Here is a 20002-nt window from a genome sequence, read left to right on the forward strand (position 1 = left end):
CCACTGTCCATGTCCCCGATAAAGATGTTGAACAGGACCAGTCCCAACACTGATCCCTGAGGGGCGCCACTTGTTACTGGTCTCCAGCTGGACATTGAGCCATTGACGACAACTCTTTGCGTGCGGCCATCCAGCCAGTTCTTTATCCACCGAGGGGTCCATCCATCAAATTGATGTCTCTCCAATTTAGAGGCAAGGATGTTGTGTGGGACAGTGTCGAACACTTTACACAAGTCCAGGTAGATGACGTCAATTGCTCTACCCCTGTCCATCAGTTCTGTAGCCCCATCATAGCAGGCCACCAAATTGGTCAGGCAGGATTTCCCCTAGTGAAGCCATGCTGGCTGTCACCAAGCACCTTGTTGATTTTCATGTGCCTTAGCATGCCTTCCAGGAGAATCTGCTCCAAGGTTTTGCCAGGCACGGAGGTGAGACTGACTGGTCTGTAGTTCCCTGGGTCATCCATTTTCCCCTTCTTGAAATGGGGGTTATATTTCCCTTTTTCCAGTCATCGGGAACTTCACCTGACTGCCATGATTTTCAAATATGATGGCCAGCGGCTTCGCAAGTTCATTTGCCAGCTCCTTCAGGACCCGCGGATGGATCCCATCAGGACCCATGGACTTATGCATGTTCAGTTTTTTAAAATGGTCTCGAACCAGATCCTCTCCTACAGTGGGCCCAGGGTCTTCATTCTCACAGTGCCTGCGTCTGCCTTCCAAGAAAGACTTGGGTGGTTTAGTCAGAGGCTTTTGCCAGTGAAGACCGAAGCAAAGAAGTCATTCAGAACCTCAGCCTTCTCCAAATTCTGTGTAGCCAGTTCTCCCAAGAGCTTCCTGAGGGGGCCTACATCTCCCTAGTCTGTTTTTTATTTGCTATGTACTTGTAGAATCCCTTCCTGTTATCTTTAATACCTCTAGCTAAGTTTAATTCTAACTGGGCCTTAGCTTTCCTAACCTGGTCCCTAGCTTCCCAGACAACATCCCTGTACTCTTCCCATGCCACCTGACCTTGCTTCCCCCTTTTATAAGCCTCTTTTTTCATTTGAATTTTCCTCAGGAGCTCCTTATCCATCCAAGGAGGTCTCCTGGCCCTCCTGCTGCACTTCCTTCTAGTTGGGATGCAACACTCCTGAGCTTGTAGCAGGTGATCCTTGAATATCAACCAAGAGTCTTGGGCCCCCCCAAGCAGTGAGCTTGCTGCATGCTCTTCTCACTGTCCTGAGGATCTCAAATTCGAACATCTCGTTATCGCTGCATCCAAGGCTGCCCTGGAGCATCACATTTCCAACAAGTCCTTCCCTGTTGGTGAGCACAAGGTCAAGCATGGCACCTCTCCTTGTCAGCTCCTCTATTACTTGCAGAAGGAAGTTGTCTTCCACGCAATCGAGGAACCTCCTGGATTCCTTGTGCTGGGCCGTAGTGTCCTTCCAACAGATGTCAGGGTGGTTGAAGTCACCCATGAGAACAAGGGCCTGTGAGCGTGAGGCTTTTCCTATCTGTCTATGGAGTGCTTCGTCCACAGGTTCTCCTTGATCAGGCGGTCTGTAACAGATCCCCACAGTAATGTCTCCCATAGCTATATTCCCTTTAACCCTGACCCACAAACTCTGTTGACTGCTCACCTGTCCCCAGACAGAGTTCCATACTCTCCAGCCTATCCCTAACATAAAGGGCAACTCCCCCTCCCTGCCTGCTAGGCCTGTCTTTTCTAAAGAGCCTGTAACCTTCCATTCCAACACTCCGGTTACAGGAGCCATCCCACCATGTTTCTGTGATGCCTGTTATATCATACCCCCGTAGACATGCACACATCTCTAATTCCTCTTGTTTGTTCCCCTTGTTCTTGTTTGGGACATCTGACAAAAGAAATCCTCCATAACACCCCTTTCATTCCCACAAATTGCTACTGATATTACTGAACTTATTCAAGAGTTTCTGAAGTAGCATCTTGATACTGTGAGAGATCCTATCTGCTGAAGTCCACTGCTACATTTCTCCTTTACACATTGTCAGCACATTGTTTGTATGGCTGTCTAACAAGTTGGACAAAGGTACACTGCTGAGAAATTGCCCCTGGTTTTGGTTTGCTAAAATAACATTTTACTCCGTCAGTACCCAGACTCTGTTCAACTGCACAGGCAGATGTGCCTGCCCAGGGTAGCACAGTGCAGTGAGAAAGGGAAGGCAGAAAAGTTTTCAGTTGTAATGCTGGCTCAGAGTAATTACCATCCTTTCAGGCTATGGAGCTACAAGTCCCAGTAAAAAGAAAAGAAATCAGAAAATGCGCTGTCTTGAGGGCAAATCCAACCCAAGCAGAGGGAAAAGCAGCATAATATGTATGTGAAGTGGATGGTGTGTCGTGGTAGTGTCATGTGAGTTCTGTTCTTTTTAAAGTATGATGGAAGATTATTTCATGCATTTATTCAAAGTATATGTAGATTGCATACTAAACTAGATTTTTTCTGATGCTACAGTGGATGTGTTTCAGGCTTTTTGGCATTGTATTTAGATCAATAAAGTATGTTGCTAGCCTTACCTATGCATTTAGAACTGGAGTGCCTCACATAAAGCGGGATTAACCTTGAGTTTTATGGTTTAACCTTAAATATCTAATCAGTGCAAGTGATAAGCCAGAATAAAAACAAACTTTTCACATTTTAAGAGGATTTTTAAGTGTCTAATTTTCAGGTAATTTAAAAATGTTCTTTCACATTGCTATCCTAGCTTGAAGTACTTTCCTGAAAGAATGGTGCTGTTCAGATAATGTCAGCATCTAATGACTTGGAAATAGATGTGTGTAATACATTGCTCAGCTTCAAGGGTTTTGTGGATTTGCATCAGTTAACAAAATTGCTGAAGTCCTGTGTAGTTGCAAGAGGAAAAGCTATTTTTTTTCTTTAGCATTACAGTCAGATGTTATCTATTGCAATCAGATGTTTTTCCGGAAAACAGATTTATGGTTGCTGAAGAGTATTTAAATAACTGCAGTTTATCCGAAGCTTTCAAGTTCAAAACTCTGTATTTTAATTTTTATTTTGTCTAACATTTGAAATAAATCAACAGCTTCTGTGAAAGTTACTTTAATGGATTTGTTGGAACATCTAACTGATGATTTGAGAATTTGAAAGCAGTTGATCAGATTTTTTTTACTGTACTCATGAGGCTTGAATTTCTATTTAAATACATTTTTCTTTTTTAATGCACAAATAAGTGCCTTATTGGCTCAAATCCAAATTTCTTGCAACAGTTTAACCCTTTTTTTATTTACAAAACTCAAAAAACAAGTTATTAATTATTTCAGTTGGTTCTAAAACAGTTATTAAACTACAGCAGTAACAGCTTTTTCCATCAGAGTTCAGCTTTCATTGTGTGCTTTCAATGTTAAGAAAGGATTAATTTTTCTTAATATTAAGTGAGCAGTGCCAAGGGCAGACTTAACTGAAACTGTGCTGGTTTTAAGTGATTCAACTAATTATTACTTCCAGTGATTATCCATCAGCTGGTGCTTTTGCAGGGAGGATGCATTGGTTTTGTTCAGTTTTTTCTACATTTGGGCTTTGTTGGTTGGGGTTTTGTATGTGTGTGTGTTCATTTTGTTTTTGGGTTTGTTTAGGTATTTTTATCATGTGAACAGTGCTCTGTCTTTATCACCAAACAAACTTTCAGGGAGCAGATTTCATTAGAATTACTTATGCTGAGTGATATACAAATTTCAATTTCAAATGGTATTTCTTACCTAATGAGATTCTGGGCAATCTTCTCAGTGGCATTATATGCAAGATTAGTGATGTAGTCTGCTTACTTCAAGTTCATGCTTCCTTTCTGCCCTTCCTAGATCGGTTTTAGATTACAAATGAACTACCTATATATCTATACTTCCCTCATTCTTCAGTATAGTCCAGCACTCAGCTCAACTTCAGTCATCTGCAGAATGTTTTGCTGGGATTTGATTTTTGGCTGTCTTGTTTGAAATGCTTCAAGAATGGTTTTTAAGCAGCACTTAACAGTGGGGCTGTGGTTATAGCTATTTCAGGTGATAACTATAATTGGAACACATATTAGAGAGCGTGCAGACAATTCAGATCAAACATTTCACCATTTGATTGCCAATGACTTGCAGGGAACTTGGTTCTCCTAGGCTGTTTTAATTCAATACAGGATGTCAGTCACTGTACTTCAGTCACTGTTTTGAACTTCCAGTAAACCAGTGTTTTTTGCAGGACATTAATGATACTTTTACTGCAGACAGCCATCTTGATATGCTGTTGATTCTGTCTGCTTTTATTATTTCCTGATTCATGTATGGTGTTTCAAGATCTGGTATTGTCTTAAAGCTTCATTAGCCTGTCCTTTCATTCCTACTGGGGAGATGATTTGCTTTAGAGTATTTGACTGTTGAAGAAAATAATGTTAACTTCATTCCTTGTATAACTTTTCAGAAGTGTTGCAACTTTCCCTCTGTCTCTTTTCAGAGAATGGACCTTGGAGAATGTCTGAAGGTGCACGACCTGGCATTAAGGGCAGACTATGAAATAGCTTCCAAAGATCAAGATTTCTTCTTTGAGCTTGATGTATGTATTTTGTCATAATGGTGGAGAGACAGTATAACTTATGTATCTAGGTAGATAAACTGAGCCACAAAAATTAAGTTTTTGGTACATACAAAATTAATTAATAGGCAGAAAAGCCCTTGGCTCAATTACATAAAAGATACATGTTTCTTCATGATTGTATGCCAGGATTTAATTAATATTGGTAGTCATTTCTAGGTAGAACTGTTAAAGTCTTCCACAGAGCAAATAATCATAGACCTGGATGCTGATTTAATGTTATCAAGTAGCAAGTAAATGCTACGGCTGCGCATGCTTTGAAGAGAGCCTTAAATTACAGGCTTACTGAAGAAAGTAATTTTGTATTGGGGTTAACAAATCATATTCTGTGTCTCCGTGCACCGTAGTTTGAGTAATGTAGTTTTGAACTCCCAACGAGGAAGTTAGTCTTCATTTGGACAAAAAGGTTTGGGATTTTTGTTCGAAGGGATGGTCTTAATATACTTAATAGCTTAAAACCCTACTGAAGAAAAGTTACATTGCATGTATTGATTGGGTGAGATGAACATGAATCCCCTTTAAAGGATTTTAATGTATGTTAGAAATGGTCTTTTCTTTTTAGAGAAGGTTTAAGACAGATTCACGTCCGAATTTCTGCAAATACTTACAACTATGATTATAGTGTAGATTAGAATCTTTAAAATGTTGCATATTTCTATATGCAATTAGTCACCATAAACTGATAAGATGGTTTTACAAAGTTTCACTAATAAAAGCTTATTAAAGTTAAGTCTTAATAAATCTGAAGTGTTACGGCTAATGAAATACTCATGTTCTTGACAGCATTGACCAGTGTTCTTGTTGATGTTTCAGGCAATGGACCACCTGCAGTCATTTATTGCAGACTGTGACAGGAGAACAGAAGTGGCTAAGAAAAGACTAGCAGAAACACAGGAAGAGATCAGCGCTGAAGTTGCAGCTAAAGTAAGAATGTAAAACTAGTTACTGAAGTCTCTTTGAAGGTCTGTTTTTCTGAGGAGCCAACTTAAGGCTTTGTCAAGCTGTCAAACCTGAGAATTCATACTGAGGAGGGGGTAAAAATAAGTTTTCTTTATCCTTCTCAAAACTGCCTTTAAAGCACAGAGAGGGTAACACAGGGAAGAGACCTCTCTGATATTTTTGTGCTTGGGAAACTTGACTCTCCATTATACCATGCAATATAAATGTTAGTAGTTCTTAACATTTTTTGATCAAAACATGAAGTAAACAATTAGATAGGCTTTTCTCTAGATCTGCTGGGGGGAAAAATAACTTTTATATGTGTTCTGCACATATGCACATGCTAGAGATGAATGGTAGTGCAAATCCTAGTTTGCAAGACTCACACAGACAAGATGTGAATTACTTGGAAGTCTGAACAAAATTCTGCTCTTGAGTTGGTACATAAACTTTAACTCAGCCTTTCTCAGTGTGGTTTTACATAAGGCAACTTCTGTTTCACTTTTACCTGGAGAAGATATCTCTGCCTGCTTCTTTTAATTCTGTAATTTTTGCATATAATGACTCATAATAGTTTGTTTTCCATAATGAAAAGTATTTCCTGTGTTAAGCCTTTGTTTCTCTTTCAAGGCTGAAAGAGTTCATGAATTGAATGAAGAAATTGGGAAACTGCTGGCCAGAGTAGAACAGCTTGGAGCTGATGGCAATGTGGAAGAATCTCAAAAAGTAATGGATGAAGTGGAGAAGGCTCGAGTAAAGAAGAGAGAAGCAGAAGTAAGTTGATTGTGTAAGGCCTGGGGGATGGAAAGGACAGGGTCAAGATTAAAATGGTTGGCATCTGTGTAATGCAAGATGTCTTATCTGCTTTCACTTAATTGCTTCATGTAAAACTAAAGAATTTGGTTTGTTGGAATCCTGTAAAGTTTCTATTTTAAAAGCCACTCCTATACTATTAAAATTATACCCTCTTTGATGACTGATGCATTTATCTTAGTTTAGCTGTATTGGCCAGTTTTATCTATGGACACTAGAATTGTGTCTGTGTTTGTTGGACTGACTTACCTCATTCAGTCTCACAGCTGTTGCTGTGGCACCCCTGTTGTACCTCTGATACGCTGATGTGGCTCATACTGGAAAGCTTCAATGAAGTAAACTATTGTCTTTATTAAAACACAGTTAATAAACGGCTTGTGTATCAGGCAAGTCAGAACGGTCCTTATTGTAATGTTCAGGTGGCAGAACTCATCCAGAGCTTTGCATATGGTATTTCACCAAGATATTTAAGTCTGTAGAAACAAACTCCTGCAGCTGTTTTAGTGATATCAGACGGATTGCAAGCAGTCTTGTTTGTTTGTTACCTGAGTATCTGTAGATAAATTCTGCTCAGATAACTTGTTTAGTGTCTAAACACGTAGATTTATCAGGGAAACAACTACTGTTTTAAACTGGGTTTGAAATTAAAACTAATATTTTCATAATATGTTAACACAGTAATTCTACTGTTAATGTGTATTCATTATTGCATATGAAAAAGTTGTTAATTCTTCTAAGTAATATGGTCTTAAATAAAGATGACAATCGCCTCACTTTATTTAATTTGCAAAACCAGTTGCTGATGTCCTGCTTTTAAGTATGTCCAGTCTTCAAAATAAGGAGCCTGCCTTGTATCATAGAATCATAGAATGGTTTGAGTTGGAGAGAGCCTGAAGAATCTAGTTCCAACCCCTTGCCATGGGCAGGAACACCTCACATTAGACCATGTCACCCAAGGCTCTGTCCAGTCTGGCCTTGAACACTGCCAGGGATAGATCATTTACCACTTCTTTGGGCAGCCTGTTCCAGTGCCTCACCACCATCACAGTAAAGAACTTCTTCCTTACATCTAACCTGAACTTCCCTGTTTAAACCCATCACCCCTTGTCCTGTTATTGCAGTCCCTGATGAAGAGTCCCTCTCCAGCACCCTTGTAGGCCCCCTTCAGATCTTAGTGAGACAGGTGATCTATGAATAGTGTGAATTAACTGAAGGGTATGCTGGTGAACACAGAATTTGGTTATCAATTTGTAGTATATCTTTGGTAAAGTGTTATCTTTGTATATCTGTGCATTGAGAATTAACTGATAGCAAATTATTTTGTTGTTGGGTTTTTGTTTGTTTTTTGTTGTTGTTTTTTTTTCTCCAGGAAGTATACAGGAATTCTATGCCTGCCTCTAGCTTTCAGCAGCAGAAGCTACGCGTTTGTGAAGTGTGTTCAGCTTATCTTGGTCTTCATGACAATGATCGTCGACTTGCTGACCACTTTGGAGGAAAACTTCATTTAGGATTTATTGAGATAAGAGAGAAGCTTGAGGAACTGAGGGTAAATCATTCTTCCATTTTTGTGTGTATATGTGTGTGGTGCTACTTAATTACTTGCCAGGCAACCTTAATGGAGTATTTCTTTCTGGGTGTTTTAATTTTTTCCTATATTACTTTAAAAGTTTGGATTTCATTTGTCTACAAGACACTAAACATTCTAATTAAATATCACTTACCTGGTTAATTTGGGATGATAACCTGTTTTGTACTGAGCTATATTAAAACACATGTTCAAAGGAATGCATCTTTGGAACAGAATGTGCAATTGTACTTGTAAAATGGATAGCAGTATTTTGAATTACAGTGTTGCTGAAACGTATTTAGCAGTCATAGGTGATAGCCAGATGGATTTTACTTTTAGCCTGTTGGTTGCTTAAAAGTAATACAGAGGCTTCTGAAACTACAAGAGCATGTAGTGGGCCTGGATGGTATTTTATAATTAGGATTGAATATTAACAGGCCTGGTGTTGAAATCCTTGTTTTTGGTGCTACTACATAAGGAGGATGATAACACATGGGGAAGTTCCTAAAATAAGAAGATCTACAGAAATGCTTGGAGCTCAAGCAGTGTGCTGTATGGTGAAAGACTAAAACTCAATTTGTTTGTTACTCAGACAAAGATTAGGAGGTTACTTTTATTCCAGAGGTACCAACCCTATAGAATACCTCCTCTCCCCCACTCACGGAGGGATGGGAGGAGAATCGAAGGAATGTAACTCCCACAGGTTGATATAAGAACAGTCCAGTAACTGAGATATAACACAAACCACTACTGCTACCACCATTAATAAGGGAAATAGCAAGGGAAGAGAATACAGCCGCTCACCACTTGCCAACTGATCCCCAGCCTGACCCAAGCAGCGATCTTTCTTTACCACTGAACCATAAGGGAGAGGGAGGATTAGGGCAATAAGATATTTTACCTTTATCACTGATAGCAGTAATTGAGTAATTGACCATTGTTTGTCCATTACGGTTTTATTGCTGTGGCTCATTCTTTTAAAACGACATGTCAGAAGGTACTCAAAAAAACTAAAAAAAAAAAAGAATATTTCTCATTTTTAAAAGTAATTTTTGAAGGCTTTTAAGTTTAACTGACCATAGGTGAAATAAATAAGCTCCAACAACTCAAGGCAGTAGCTATCCACAGTCAGAATACAAAATATGTTATCTTGAAGTGAGGCAATTAAAATCATTTTTATAGGGATGTTGCATGTTCTCTATAGCTTGATGATTTGAAATCCAGTTGTAATATTATCCTAATCTTGATCTTGACCAGAAATTGTGTGCTGGAAGAAAGATTTACTGGAATTATATTCTGGACTTTTTGGTATTCAAGGAGATGGATTTGGACACAGATGTCATTTATAATTTTACTATGAAAGTTGAGTTCAAGGCTCAATTAAGCATTTAACTGTAGAAATCACTAAAGACAGTAGCTACATGAATTGAAGTCCTAAAAGAAAATTACACTACTGAGTTTGAGTAAATTGGCTTGGTTTATATTTCATAATATTCCAGCTGTCTTGCATGAATACTGTGTGGCTTATCCTTTGGAAAGCCCAGCTCTTTCTGCTGACTGCATTGGCAATTTAGGCTCCTAAAAATAGCTGCTGTAACTTAAACCTTAGATGCCTGGAATAGATCATGTGTGCTTCCTTTCATCTGTCCATGAAGTTACACAGTCACTTAAACAAGAAACCTTGCTTGTAGTTATATTACTGATGCACAAGGGAAAATAGATAGAATTTGACATAAAGGTTTGATACAACTGACTATTTACATCATTTGGGAAGGAAAAAATGCATGTATAATTATTTCACATTCCCAAAACATCAATAAAACAATCTTTTTAAGTACTTAACTAACAAAAAAGAAAACAATAACTATTCCCTCCTTCCTCAGAGCTCTCCTCAGAGATCTAATCAAGATGCTGCTGGGGCAGTTCCACATCTCAGAAGAAGGTCTTTACAAAGAGTTGAATTTCTTGCATCATATCCAGAAGGTGGCAAGACTTGGGTTTGGCCAGATCTCCAGTTGTGAGTTTCACATCTGAGGGCCCTCTACTGAGCGTGCCTTGTCCCCAGTAGTAGTGAGTTCAACCTGGGGTCTACCAGCGGAAGCATCCTCTCTAACTATATGTCTCACGGTCACAGTATAGAAACAAATAGGCTCAAAATGATGTATTCGTCCAACCAAGTTCTTAGAGACTAAGGATTTCTTTGTCACAGCATAGCTGAAGGAGTTAAAACCGCTAACTCTCCCAGTTTTGATTCCTTTCTACCTTTCCCCAGTGGCCAAAATACGATGTGAGAGTTTCCATGCTAATCCTGTTAAAGGCATGATTTACTGCTCTGAATTCCCCTTTGTGGAAAACTTAATATAACTACATATTTCAGGTCTTTGTGTCACACCCATCTAATGAAGCCCTTCTGCAATAACTTCTGGTTTTTGGAGAAAAAAAAAAGCTGAGGAAGAGAGGGAATAATTACACAAGGGAAAGGGAATATACATGAAGAAAAGAACTGAATATTAACTGTCTGGATTATTTTTATAGCACATTCATGTGAAAAATTTTGAATCTCAACTTAATGAATATATTCTTTTGCTTTTAGAGGATTGTGGCTGATAAACAGGAGAAACGAAATCAGGAACGCCTGAAACGTAGAGAGGAGAGGGAAAGAGAAGAAAGGGAGAAGCTGAGGAGGTAGGCGTCTATTTTAATTGTGTATACATAATGACTGATTTAACTTCAGTGGGAAAAAATAAGATGTAGTTCATACACATCTCTGAATCTGCAGAACCACAATAATGTGCATTCCTTGGAAACTCAAAAGAGTCAAGAGTGAATTTCATGTCAGACTCTTAAAACATGAATTGTTTTCATAGAAACCTTTTTTAAAAAAACTGCAGATAGAAGTTCTACATATTTGAATAAATAGCCTTTAACTGAGGTAATTTTCAGGTGTGTAGCTTATTTTGAGACCTGACAGATGTGAGCTTACACGCATGTGAGTTTCAAACATCTGGTAGATGTTAGGTATTTTCTTTATAGGTGTTAAAAAATTTTCCTTACTGGAAATAGTTGAATGTATGAATGAGGAAAGTAATTCCCTGTTCTTCCATGAAATGGTTGCCTTCAGGCTAAAGTGGAATGGAATTTGAACTGCAGTTCTCCTGACATGTTAGCTTCAGAGGCTAACAATGTAAACTTTTGAGATCTGTGGCAGACTGATAATACATGTCTGATAAGAAATAAGGGAGTATTGACTTGAACTTTTTCTGGGAGGGATGGGAATAAAAAGCAGATGAGATATTCTTTTGGGTTTGCAGTATGGTGGTCTCAAAATAAATAAAAACCAACAAACACAAAACAGTTATCAGAAAAATATGTTTCCTGGTAAACATGTTGCATAGGTATTAACATCAAATAAAAAGTCTTTAATTGCTAGTAAAATAAGAAATACAGTAATATAAGAAGTTTTGCTAGTAAAATAAGAAATACAGGTCAATAGCGTGGTTTATTATTACTAAATTGTAGTTTAATAAGATTCTGTAAGGAAAAGTTATATACTATTTTCTATTTATTTCAGGTCCAGATCCCACAGCAAGCATGCCAAAAGGTAAACAAATCTGCAGACAAGAAATACCACCAGTGAAGCCAGCCTTTTAGAAGCTGGAACATTTTGTCTAGCACTGATAAAGATGTCCACCTTTGCAGACAAAATATTCTGTTATGTGTTTATACAGTATTTATCACCATGCTACTTCTATTCTGTGGCTACTACAATGCAACTTACTGCCCAAAATGACATTTAGAACACAGAGTTGCTGTTTCTGCAAAACAGAAGCTTCTAGTTAATACCTTTTGGTGAAAACCCATATCCTAAGCACCAGGCTAATTCTCAGCATCTGACCCATCAATAGTACGAGTTTTCTTCTTAACCTACACAGATGAAGGTCACCCATGAGGTATTACTGCAAAGTAATAAAAAAAAAAAAAAGGGGGGGGGGGGGGTAGGAGGAAGGGATAGGTAATGGTGCTTAGAGCCTTCTAGAATAGTTCTGTTGCAGTAGCTATGGGGAATGATATAGTCCTGCTTTCTCAGAACATCATAATACATAGGTTCTGGCAGATGATCGCTGTCAGTGCATTACAGAGTTCTACAACTTCACATGATAAAGACAAGATTTTAAGATTTTTAAAAAGTGCTTTTTCCATATTTTTAATCTATTTCAGAAGCCTGAATTGGCTATGCTGTAACCATACGTACAGTCATGACTTAATTGTAAAATTGCCTGCATTAGTCACAGTGGAGGATTGCTTTCCCCTTTCTGCCTGTGTTAGGACAATGCAATAGCTCTGACCACCACAGACCATTCTCTGTACAAATTTGCTTATGCATACAGTGCATAATATTCATAGTACACTGATGGAGTAGCCACGTGAATGTGTGTCTGGTCTAAGTCCTTTCTGTTTCTAGATCTAGGTCCCGAGATCGCCGCAGACATCGCTCTCGCTCAGCCTCCCGAGAACGAAAGCGAAGAACTCGCTCCAAATCCCGTGAGAAACGCCACCGCCACAGGTCTCGCTCTACCAGCCGCAGCCGGAGTCGCAGCCATCATAGGAGCAGGCATAGTTCTAGGGAGAGAAGCCGAGAACGCAGCTCCAAAAAGAGGTAAATATTTGCCTAGAAAGAAATGGCTTTTGCTAGATGCGTGATGTGAATTTTAACACTAAATTAAGTTTACGTTTCCCACTTGGTAATTTAAACACATTTTAAGACTGTCTCAGATTATATTGTCTTGAATGTGTTTCACTGTAAGTCCCTCACTTACGCATTTAGCATATTTATGATTTTACATACCATAGTGTTTTGGGTTTTCATTAGAATAATAGGGTTAGGTATTATTTCTGTTTCGGACAAGTGACATTAGGTATTGGTGTCAATACTACCAGCTTACTACAGCATAGAAAGTGAAACAACTGATCTCCATTTGAACCCAGGGATATCAGCAGTCCTCCTGCATTCGGTTTTTCCCCTGCGCTCTTGTTCCCAGCACTGGAGCCCATCTGTGTGTACTGTGCCAGATAAGTTTAGATATGCCTGAAAATAAACTTGTTGCATTTATCTGAAGACGCTGCTTTGCAAAGAAAGTGGCTCAACCCCTCACGGAAGGATTACTGCAGAGAGCAGTCTGGAGCTGTTGCTTTTGAATGAGTCAGTTGCGATTTGCTCCTGAGGATTTGCTGGCTTATTTTAGATAAATGAGATAAGCATAATTTAGGAGAATGTTGGAGTTGCGCAACGTCACATCTGGTAGGGAGGCCTGCTCGTAACCAGGGTTCCTTTCTTCTGTAGGTCAGCCACTATGGCATAGGTCTGAGAGCAATACAGCGGATGTAGTGCCCAGTGTTAAAACCCCAGCAGTCTCTCAACTTGCAAGAAGAGAAAAGATGTCGTTTTGAAATGAATGCACATGCAGAGTTTGCAATTGAGATTATCTTAGGAGTCAAATCACCAAGGATGAAGAAATATGTGTTGAATATATTCAAGTATCTCATGGGCTCTTTTCCCTAAAAATGAGCTGCTTTTGTCTTCCTGGAGTATGTAGGTGGCTGTAGTCCCATTGTGCTCTCTAAGAGAGCATAGAAAACAGGGTTGATGCAAGTCTTTTATTTCCTTCACTTTGTTGCAGATGGATAAAACTTAAATGTCCAGTATTCTACTGGATGTAATCAATAGTGTCTGGTATTTAAAATTCTTCAGGGTATTTTTTAGTCTCGTCAGCATTTTAGACGCGGCAGTTTCCATCTTGGTTGTAGCCTGTCATAGTTATCCTAAAGAACCTGCCTCTTCAAGGCATTCACAATGGCAGATAAGCAAATCTTCAAACTTGTATTTTTTCAGTCTTAAAATAAACACTTTCATTTGAATCAACACACTTGTTAACTTGGATGAACCAAAGTATAGAGCATATGCTGAAATTGCCTTTAATTCTTCAACTCTGAAGTCCAGCCTTGCAAGACTCAATTTCAGTCCTTTGAAGAAAACTATAGTGATTGATTGTTCCAGGATTTTCATTGTAGTTGTTCAAACTCTCCAATATGATGTGCATAATACAAGTGATGCATCGTCTTCTGTATGTTAGCAGAGAAGTATGTGAGAACCAGGAAATGGTGTGGACCATTGGCGCTATCCACATAACAGTAAACCTGTCAGTCTCAGCTACCAAAGTTGAATTGAAAAAGCACAGGGTGATCTGAAGATAAAGTCAGTGTCTTTTTGCAAGGTAATATCAAAGGATAAGCTCTTCGAGTCTTGTTTTGTATGAATGAGTATTAACAAAATACAGTGTACCTTAGGGCACAAGATTTCAACCTTATAATACTCAGTACTGGAAATACTTCTCCTAATGTCAGTTCCTGCCCTGAAAGAATGAGACACACCTGTGTTGGAAGAATCCTTGGTACCACTCATTGTGTTACTGTTAACTTGAGGAAAAAAAATAATGATGCCATCATTAGCAGCTCACAGAATATTAGAATGGTTTCAGTTGGAAGGGACATCTAGTTCCAGTCCCCCTGGAACTAGAAGGATCATCTAGTTCCAGTCCCCCTGCCATGGGCAGAGACACCTTCCATAAGGCTGAACTCTCCCTCTTGAACTTCATGAGGTTCCTGTCAGAACATTTCTTCAGCATGTTGAGGTCCCTCTGAGTGGCAGCATGACCCTCTGTTATATTACTTCAGTAAGAAGTTCTCATGTAAACATTTTTTTTTTTTGACAGTTGAAATAATGAATAGAGCTGGGTTTTTTTGTTGTTTTTTTTTTTTTTGCAAAAAAATGAAACCTATAGTAGCTCGAATGAATAAAATGTGAAAATCTTTGGACAGGGTTTATTTCTCTGAGGTCAAACGACATTTTTGCCTTTAGAGTATAGATACTGTGTCTGAAGAATTTGTAGAGCTATGATCTTGCTGCACTGAGGCCAGGATAGCTATTGAACTTGCAGCAAGGCTGGATACCTCTTTTTTTTTTTTTTTTTTTTTTTTCAGAAATGCCCTTCTAGCCATTAGAGCTGCTTTTCACATGAATGTGGGAGAAGTCCTTCTTTTGAATACTGTTGATGCCAGAACTGAATTAGCAGGCTCAAATGTCTTATACTTCCTCGCCTCCTAAGAACTCTTTTTCTAGTCCAGGGAAGCACTTGTTGCCAAGTCTGGATTTTTTTTGTGGTGTTTTTGCTGGTGGTGGTGGGGTGTGTGTTTGTTTGTTTTGAGGAATTTCTTAAAATACTGATTTGAAATACTTCTTTTATTCAAGCCTGTCTCTTTAAGCTCAAAACATTGAGTTGTCCAAGGAATTCTGGCTAAGCATACTCTGGAAAATAAAAAAAATACTCCATCAAGTTAACTTCTTCAGGAACGAGTCATAGTCTTTTTGTTTTGAATAACCAGACTGAGATCTGGGGAACATGGTGCTTTTGCCAAGCTCTTGCAGAAGAGCTGAGTGTGGCACCAGAAGCAGCAGAAAGACAGCTGAAAGCCACAGCAGTGGCAGCCCATGGTGCCACTAATTGTAGGGCCTGAAGAGAAATGTGGCATTTTGGTTGCTATGTGGGAAGTGTTGCATCATTTTATGTTAATGTAAAGTCTTCAGTGTGATTCTGGGACTTGGTTAAAGTACCGTAAAATACAGTTAATTGTAGGCTGCTGAATCCTGCTGTAAAAGCTATTATATGTCTGGGATTTTTTTCCCCATTTTGATTGCATCCATTCTGGCTTTAACCGCATACTAGGCGGTTAGACTCCTTACTGGAGAAACTCTTGATGTGGAAGTCATTTTCCCATTTTGTTCTGTATAACATTATCACAGGCAAACATTAGCTGACTATTACTCTTTGCAGCAAACCATGCAGTTTCTTCTGTTTTTCTTGTCCACCCTTCTTCAGAAAGTATTTTTTAGAGTTTCACATAAAATGAAAAGCTGCCACCTCTCAGACACTACTTCGTTCTGAAAGTAAAGGGATGTTTATTGTGTGCTACATCTGAGGAGATACTATAAATACATAAATTTGTGTAACAGACACATTTTCTTTAATCTGTATCATCATTTGCCTTATAAACAGGTGGATGGGTTTAAATCTTTTAATGTCTGGGGCATCATTTCAAAATTATCAATATAAGGAGTGGACCTCACACTCTGTGGCACAACTGAATGTGCATAAACCATCTAGCAATAATAGCAGTTTGTCTGAGATAATGGGTACCCATCTGGTAATAACAGAAACGTGCCTAAGTTTATAGGAATCCTAGGTCTACCTGTGCTTGGATTGCTGGCCTATCAAGAGCAGGTTGAAGTAAAGTTTTGCTTTTCCTTGCTGTTAACTGTAAGTTCCAAATAACTAAAATGAATCATCATATTTGAAGTTAGATGTTGAGATGTATACTCAATGATAAGATCAGTAATGAGTCATGGCAGCAGACCTGAATGTCGGTAAATTGAGAGATGGTTGTGTCCATGTGTTTGAGCCCACTTAACTCATGTGATGAGGGCTAATACACTCCCAGACAGACATTGTGTGGATGAAGAGTACCTGCAGTCATAGGATGGGGTTTCATTTCACCTGGCTTTTGATGACTGGGTCAGATGTAAATCTTGTGGGTCTCATTACAGACTCATCTGACATAATTTTATGTCTATTTTAAAATGAGACAAATCATGCCCTGAAGTGTCTATTTCTTCTGCATACTATTAAGGAAATCTGGCTGTTCAGCTTAAGATGTCTTCATTGCAACCATTTAAAGCTGATGAGATAGATCCCACCCAGCATTTAGACGATTCTTTAAATATATTTCAGATCCCAGTTGACAGCAGAATATTCTAGCCCTTTCCTATTTCTTTGCTGTGGCAGAGAAGTACAGACTCTGCTTTCTTGGTTTTCATGTGTTTGGTTGGTTTTGCTTTTGGTTTGTGGGTTGTTGGGTTTTTTGCTTTTTTTTTCTTTTTGTTTTTTTTGGGGGGGGTTGTTTGTTTTTTTGTTGTTGTTGTTGATTGTGGCTTTTTAATATATTTTTGTCATGTTTTGAGGAGCAGACAAACATTTTACTCCTTGAAGGGCTTGAAACTGTAGCTACATCTTTCTCTGCTTTCCTAGATCTGACTGCCTGCTCTAGGACTTTCTCAGGCTGCCCTGGGATTTTTGTCCAAAGCTGCTTACAGTCTTTTGTCCTCAGACACAATGCAGGCATCCACAGATAATGTCTTGGAACCAGTATAATGTAACACAGTTCATAGTTGCTGAATGTGACGGCGTGAATGCTGCCCACATATCTGGTGAAGAGTTTGGTTTCTGCTGAAGGAATCCACTTGATCAGTTGGGAAGTAATGCTTTCCAAGCATTCTAGGTAATATAAGTCTAGTAGAAGTTCTCATTCTAAAGGCTATGCCTTGCCCTTGAGAAAGAAAGGAATGGTATTTTAATTCTAAGTCTTCTGGCAATAATACTGCTTGCTAAAAGCAATTGTATAAAATTACATATCACAGCGGTGTGGTTCATTAAAGCCAGTCTTCCTTCTTGTCAGCTAATTAGAGGCTTGCCTGTATAGAGATAGGATGGCTGGTTGAAATCATCTTGTATTCCTTCAGAAATGTGTTGAATAAGAAGCTAAAGCTGTGCATGGCATCATGTCCTATCTATCTGCGTATTCCAGGATTAATTACTAGAGTTAGCTTGAGTTGACCAGTTTGGAAGCATTGTTACTTCCGCAGGGGACTTGCAGCACCAAATACTTGTGAAACAGCTGTGCTAACTCCAGTATTAACTTCTTATGTAGCTCCCCTTCTTACTTGTTGTCCAGTTTGTGGAATAGGAGTAATACCCGGGGATCTGAGTGTTGCAAATACTAAGTTTTGCAGAATACTGTATTGTAGGGAAAGTAATCTTTCCAGCTGAGGAATTAAAATGTAGCTTCTTTGTAAGCTTATAAAAGGGAATTAGTGCAAGAGTCTTTTGCAGACTTTAGTTTTGAAGCTTTGAGGTGATGACAGTAACTTCTTGTAAGTGGAGAGAGTACAGTCTTACTGCACAGTACTCTGGCTTTTTTCAGTAAGAAATTAGTGGCTGCTTTATGGCATGTTGTTAAGATTTTTCCGTAGAAGTATGTATTAGAATCTTATATGATTGCTGTACATCTTAAAATGAAAACATTGTTTTTGCGCAAGAGGCTTAGATGCACTCTCTGAGGGAATATAGAGGAGGAAGTGTAATCCATTTTTTTTTTTTTCCAGTACAGGTAGCCAATTTAATTCAAAACCACGTGGATTGCTTAACAGCCCGTTTCTGGCTCCATTGTAAAGGTTTTGTAAATGGCAATTATCAGAGTAAAATATCTAAAACCAGCACCACCCCTCATTGCAAAATCACACAACGGGTAATTCCTCAAACAAAACTTAATTGTAGCACAGATTCCAGATCTGTGTTATATTTGCCATGTAATAGCCTCATTCCAGAATTATGCGAGTTAAATTCTCCTGGTTTTAATTGAACTCCCATTTTTAAACACATTTAAGTTTGTAATTTAGATATCTGAAATAAGCTGAATTCCTCTAAATCTGGAGACTACAGATGAGAAATTTCAGTTCAGCTTCTCTTAATGCAAACTTGAGGGTGGAAGTTGAAAATAAGAGATTTAGTGAAGCACATCGACCTTAATCTGGGCACTCTAATAAATGTAGATTAAATTCTGCCTCTAACAATATTTGTCTTTTGAAATTGGAAGTAGGAAGGGAAAAAGAGTAGAATGATTTCTCATGTCTTCTCATACATTTCTTTTCACATAAACCTGAAGTTGGGTTGGAAAAAGAAGAAAAATAAAAACTCAAAATGCTGTTTGATAGCTTATGACTTGTGACTCACTTAAACTCTCAAATTTACTGCACCTTTCAGATCCTCAAAGGACAGATCTTCCAGAGACAAAGAACGTTCAAGAGACCGTGATAGAACATCACGTGATAAAGATAGAAGCTCAAGAGAGAGGTCACCGCGCGATTTCAAGGACAAGAAACGTTCCTACGAAAGTGCTAACGGCCGATCGGAAGACCCGAGGAGCTCTGAGGAGCGTGAAGCAGGGGAGATATAACTGGCTGTATATTCACCTGATCTAGCTTCCTATGGAGTTGCATACTATGGTTTAGTTTACAGTTGTTCAAAGGGACACCAGTGAGCAGTTCCAGACACTGATCCAACTAGGGTAGATGTACAGTATATAAAAGTGGTTATAACCAAGTCAGAATTAAACCCCATCAATTAATGATGCCTAAAGCTGGGTCCTGGACTTCCACCAAGTTGTAAAACTTTTCTGAAAGATTTCTCTTTATTCAGGACAACAGTTTTATGTACCAAGATGCAGATCTCAATGTTTTTAATCTTCTTTCCAATACAAGTTAGTGAACAAATTATGTTGTACTACTTGCCTTGGGTGCTTTTGAACCTTTATAAATTCTCCAATTCTGCTCCAGTCAAAACAGCAGCATTGAAAAGTTGTATTTTGGGGGATTTTTTTGTTTGTTTGTTTGCTTTTTTTGTAAGTGGGTGGGTGGATGGATATGAACTTTTACTCTAAGGTTATGTTCCCAGTGATTTTGTTTTGTTTGGGAACCTAGGAGTTGATTAACAGTGGGAGCGTTTAGACAGGAATGTGTGCTGGAGAAAGCGGAAATGTCTTTTTACAGTGCCTATTTAGATTTGGAAATTGAACAGCTGTTGCATTACATCTTTTTTTTTTTATTTCTACTTAAATTTTGAAATCAAAGCCAGTCCCATATCTGTACCATTTGATTGGTATGTGTTCAATATATTTGTTTTTTTCCATAAGGACTCTTTCTGCTTTTTCTTGTGGGCTACATCCTTAATTGTATTAAACACACAAAAACCCCAGCAACAACAAACAAAATCTAAGAACAAAAAAAAAAGGAAACAGTATTGTCCAATAACTTAACAAGAATATACAGGTCTCTTAAGGTGGTTCAGCAAGGGGTTGTTGGAACAAGATGATCTTTAAGATCCTTTCCAACCCAAACAATTCTA

The 20002-nt window shown here is 38.6% G+C and overlaps 1 protein-coding gene across 2 annotated transcripts in view; it reads left to right on the plus strand.

Moving 5' to 3' along the window:
* Positions 1-19789, plus strand: part of LUC7L2 (LUC7 like 2, pre-mRNA splicing factor) — a 36456-nt gene extending 16667 nt beyond the window's left edge. For both annotated transcript variants that reach the window (XM_057430694.1, XM_057430703.1), the window contains exons 3-10: positions 4475-4573; positions 5426-5536; positions 6182-6325; positions 7734-7910; positions 10525-10616; positions 11503-11532; positions 12394-12588; positions 18863-19789. In XM_057430694.1, the coding sequence (XP_057286677.1) occupies positions 4475-4573; positions 5426-5536; positions 6182-6325; positions 7734-7910; positions 10525-10616; positions 11503-11532; positions 12394-12588; positions 18863-19055 (1041 nt within the window). In that variant the 3' untranslated portion in view covers positions 19056-19789. The remainder of the gene's footprint in view (positions 1-4474; positions 4574-5425; positions 5537-6181; positions 6326-7733; positions 7911-10524; positions 10617-11502; positions 11533-12393; positions 12589-18862) is intronic.
* The last annotated feature ends 213 nt before the right edge of the window (positions 19790-20002 follow it).

Source organism: Pezoporus wallicus, unplaced genomic scaffold (assembly GCF_028554395.1).
Source record: "Pezoporus wallicus isolate ANWC-B61680 ecotype Strahan unplaced genomic scaffold, APGP_CSIRO_Pwel_v1 scaffold_3294, whole genome shotgun sequence".
NCBI classification, from domain to species: Eukaryota; Metazoa; Chordata; class Aves; order Psittaciformes; family Psittacidae; genus Pezoporus; species Pezoporus wallicus.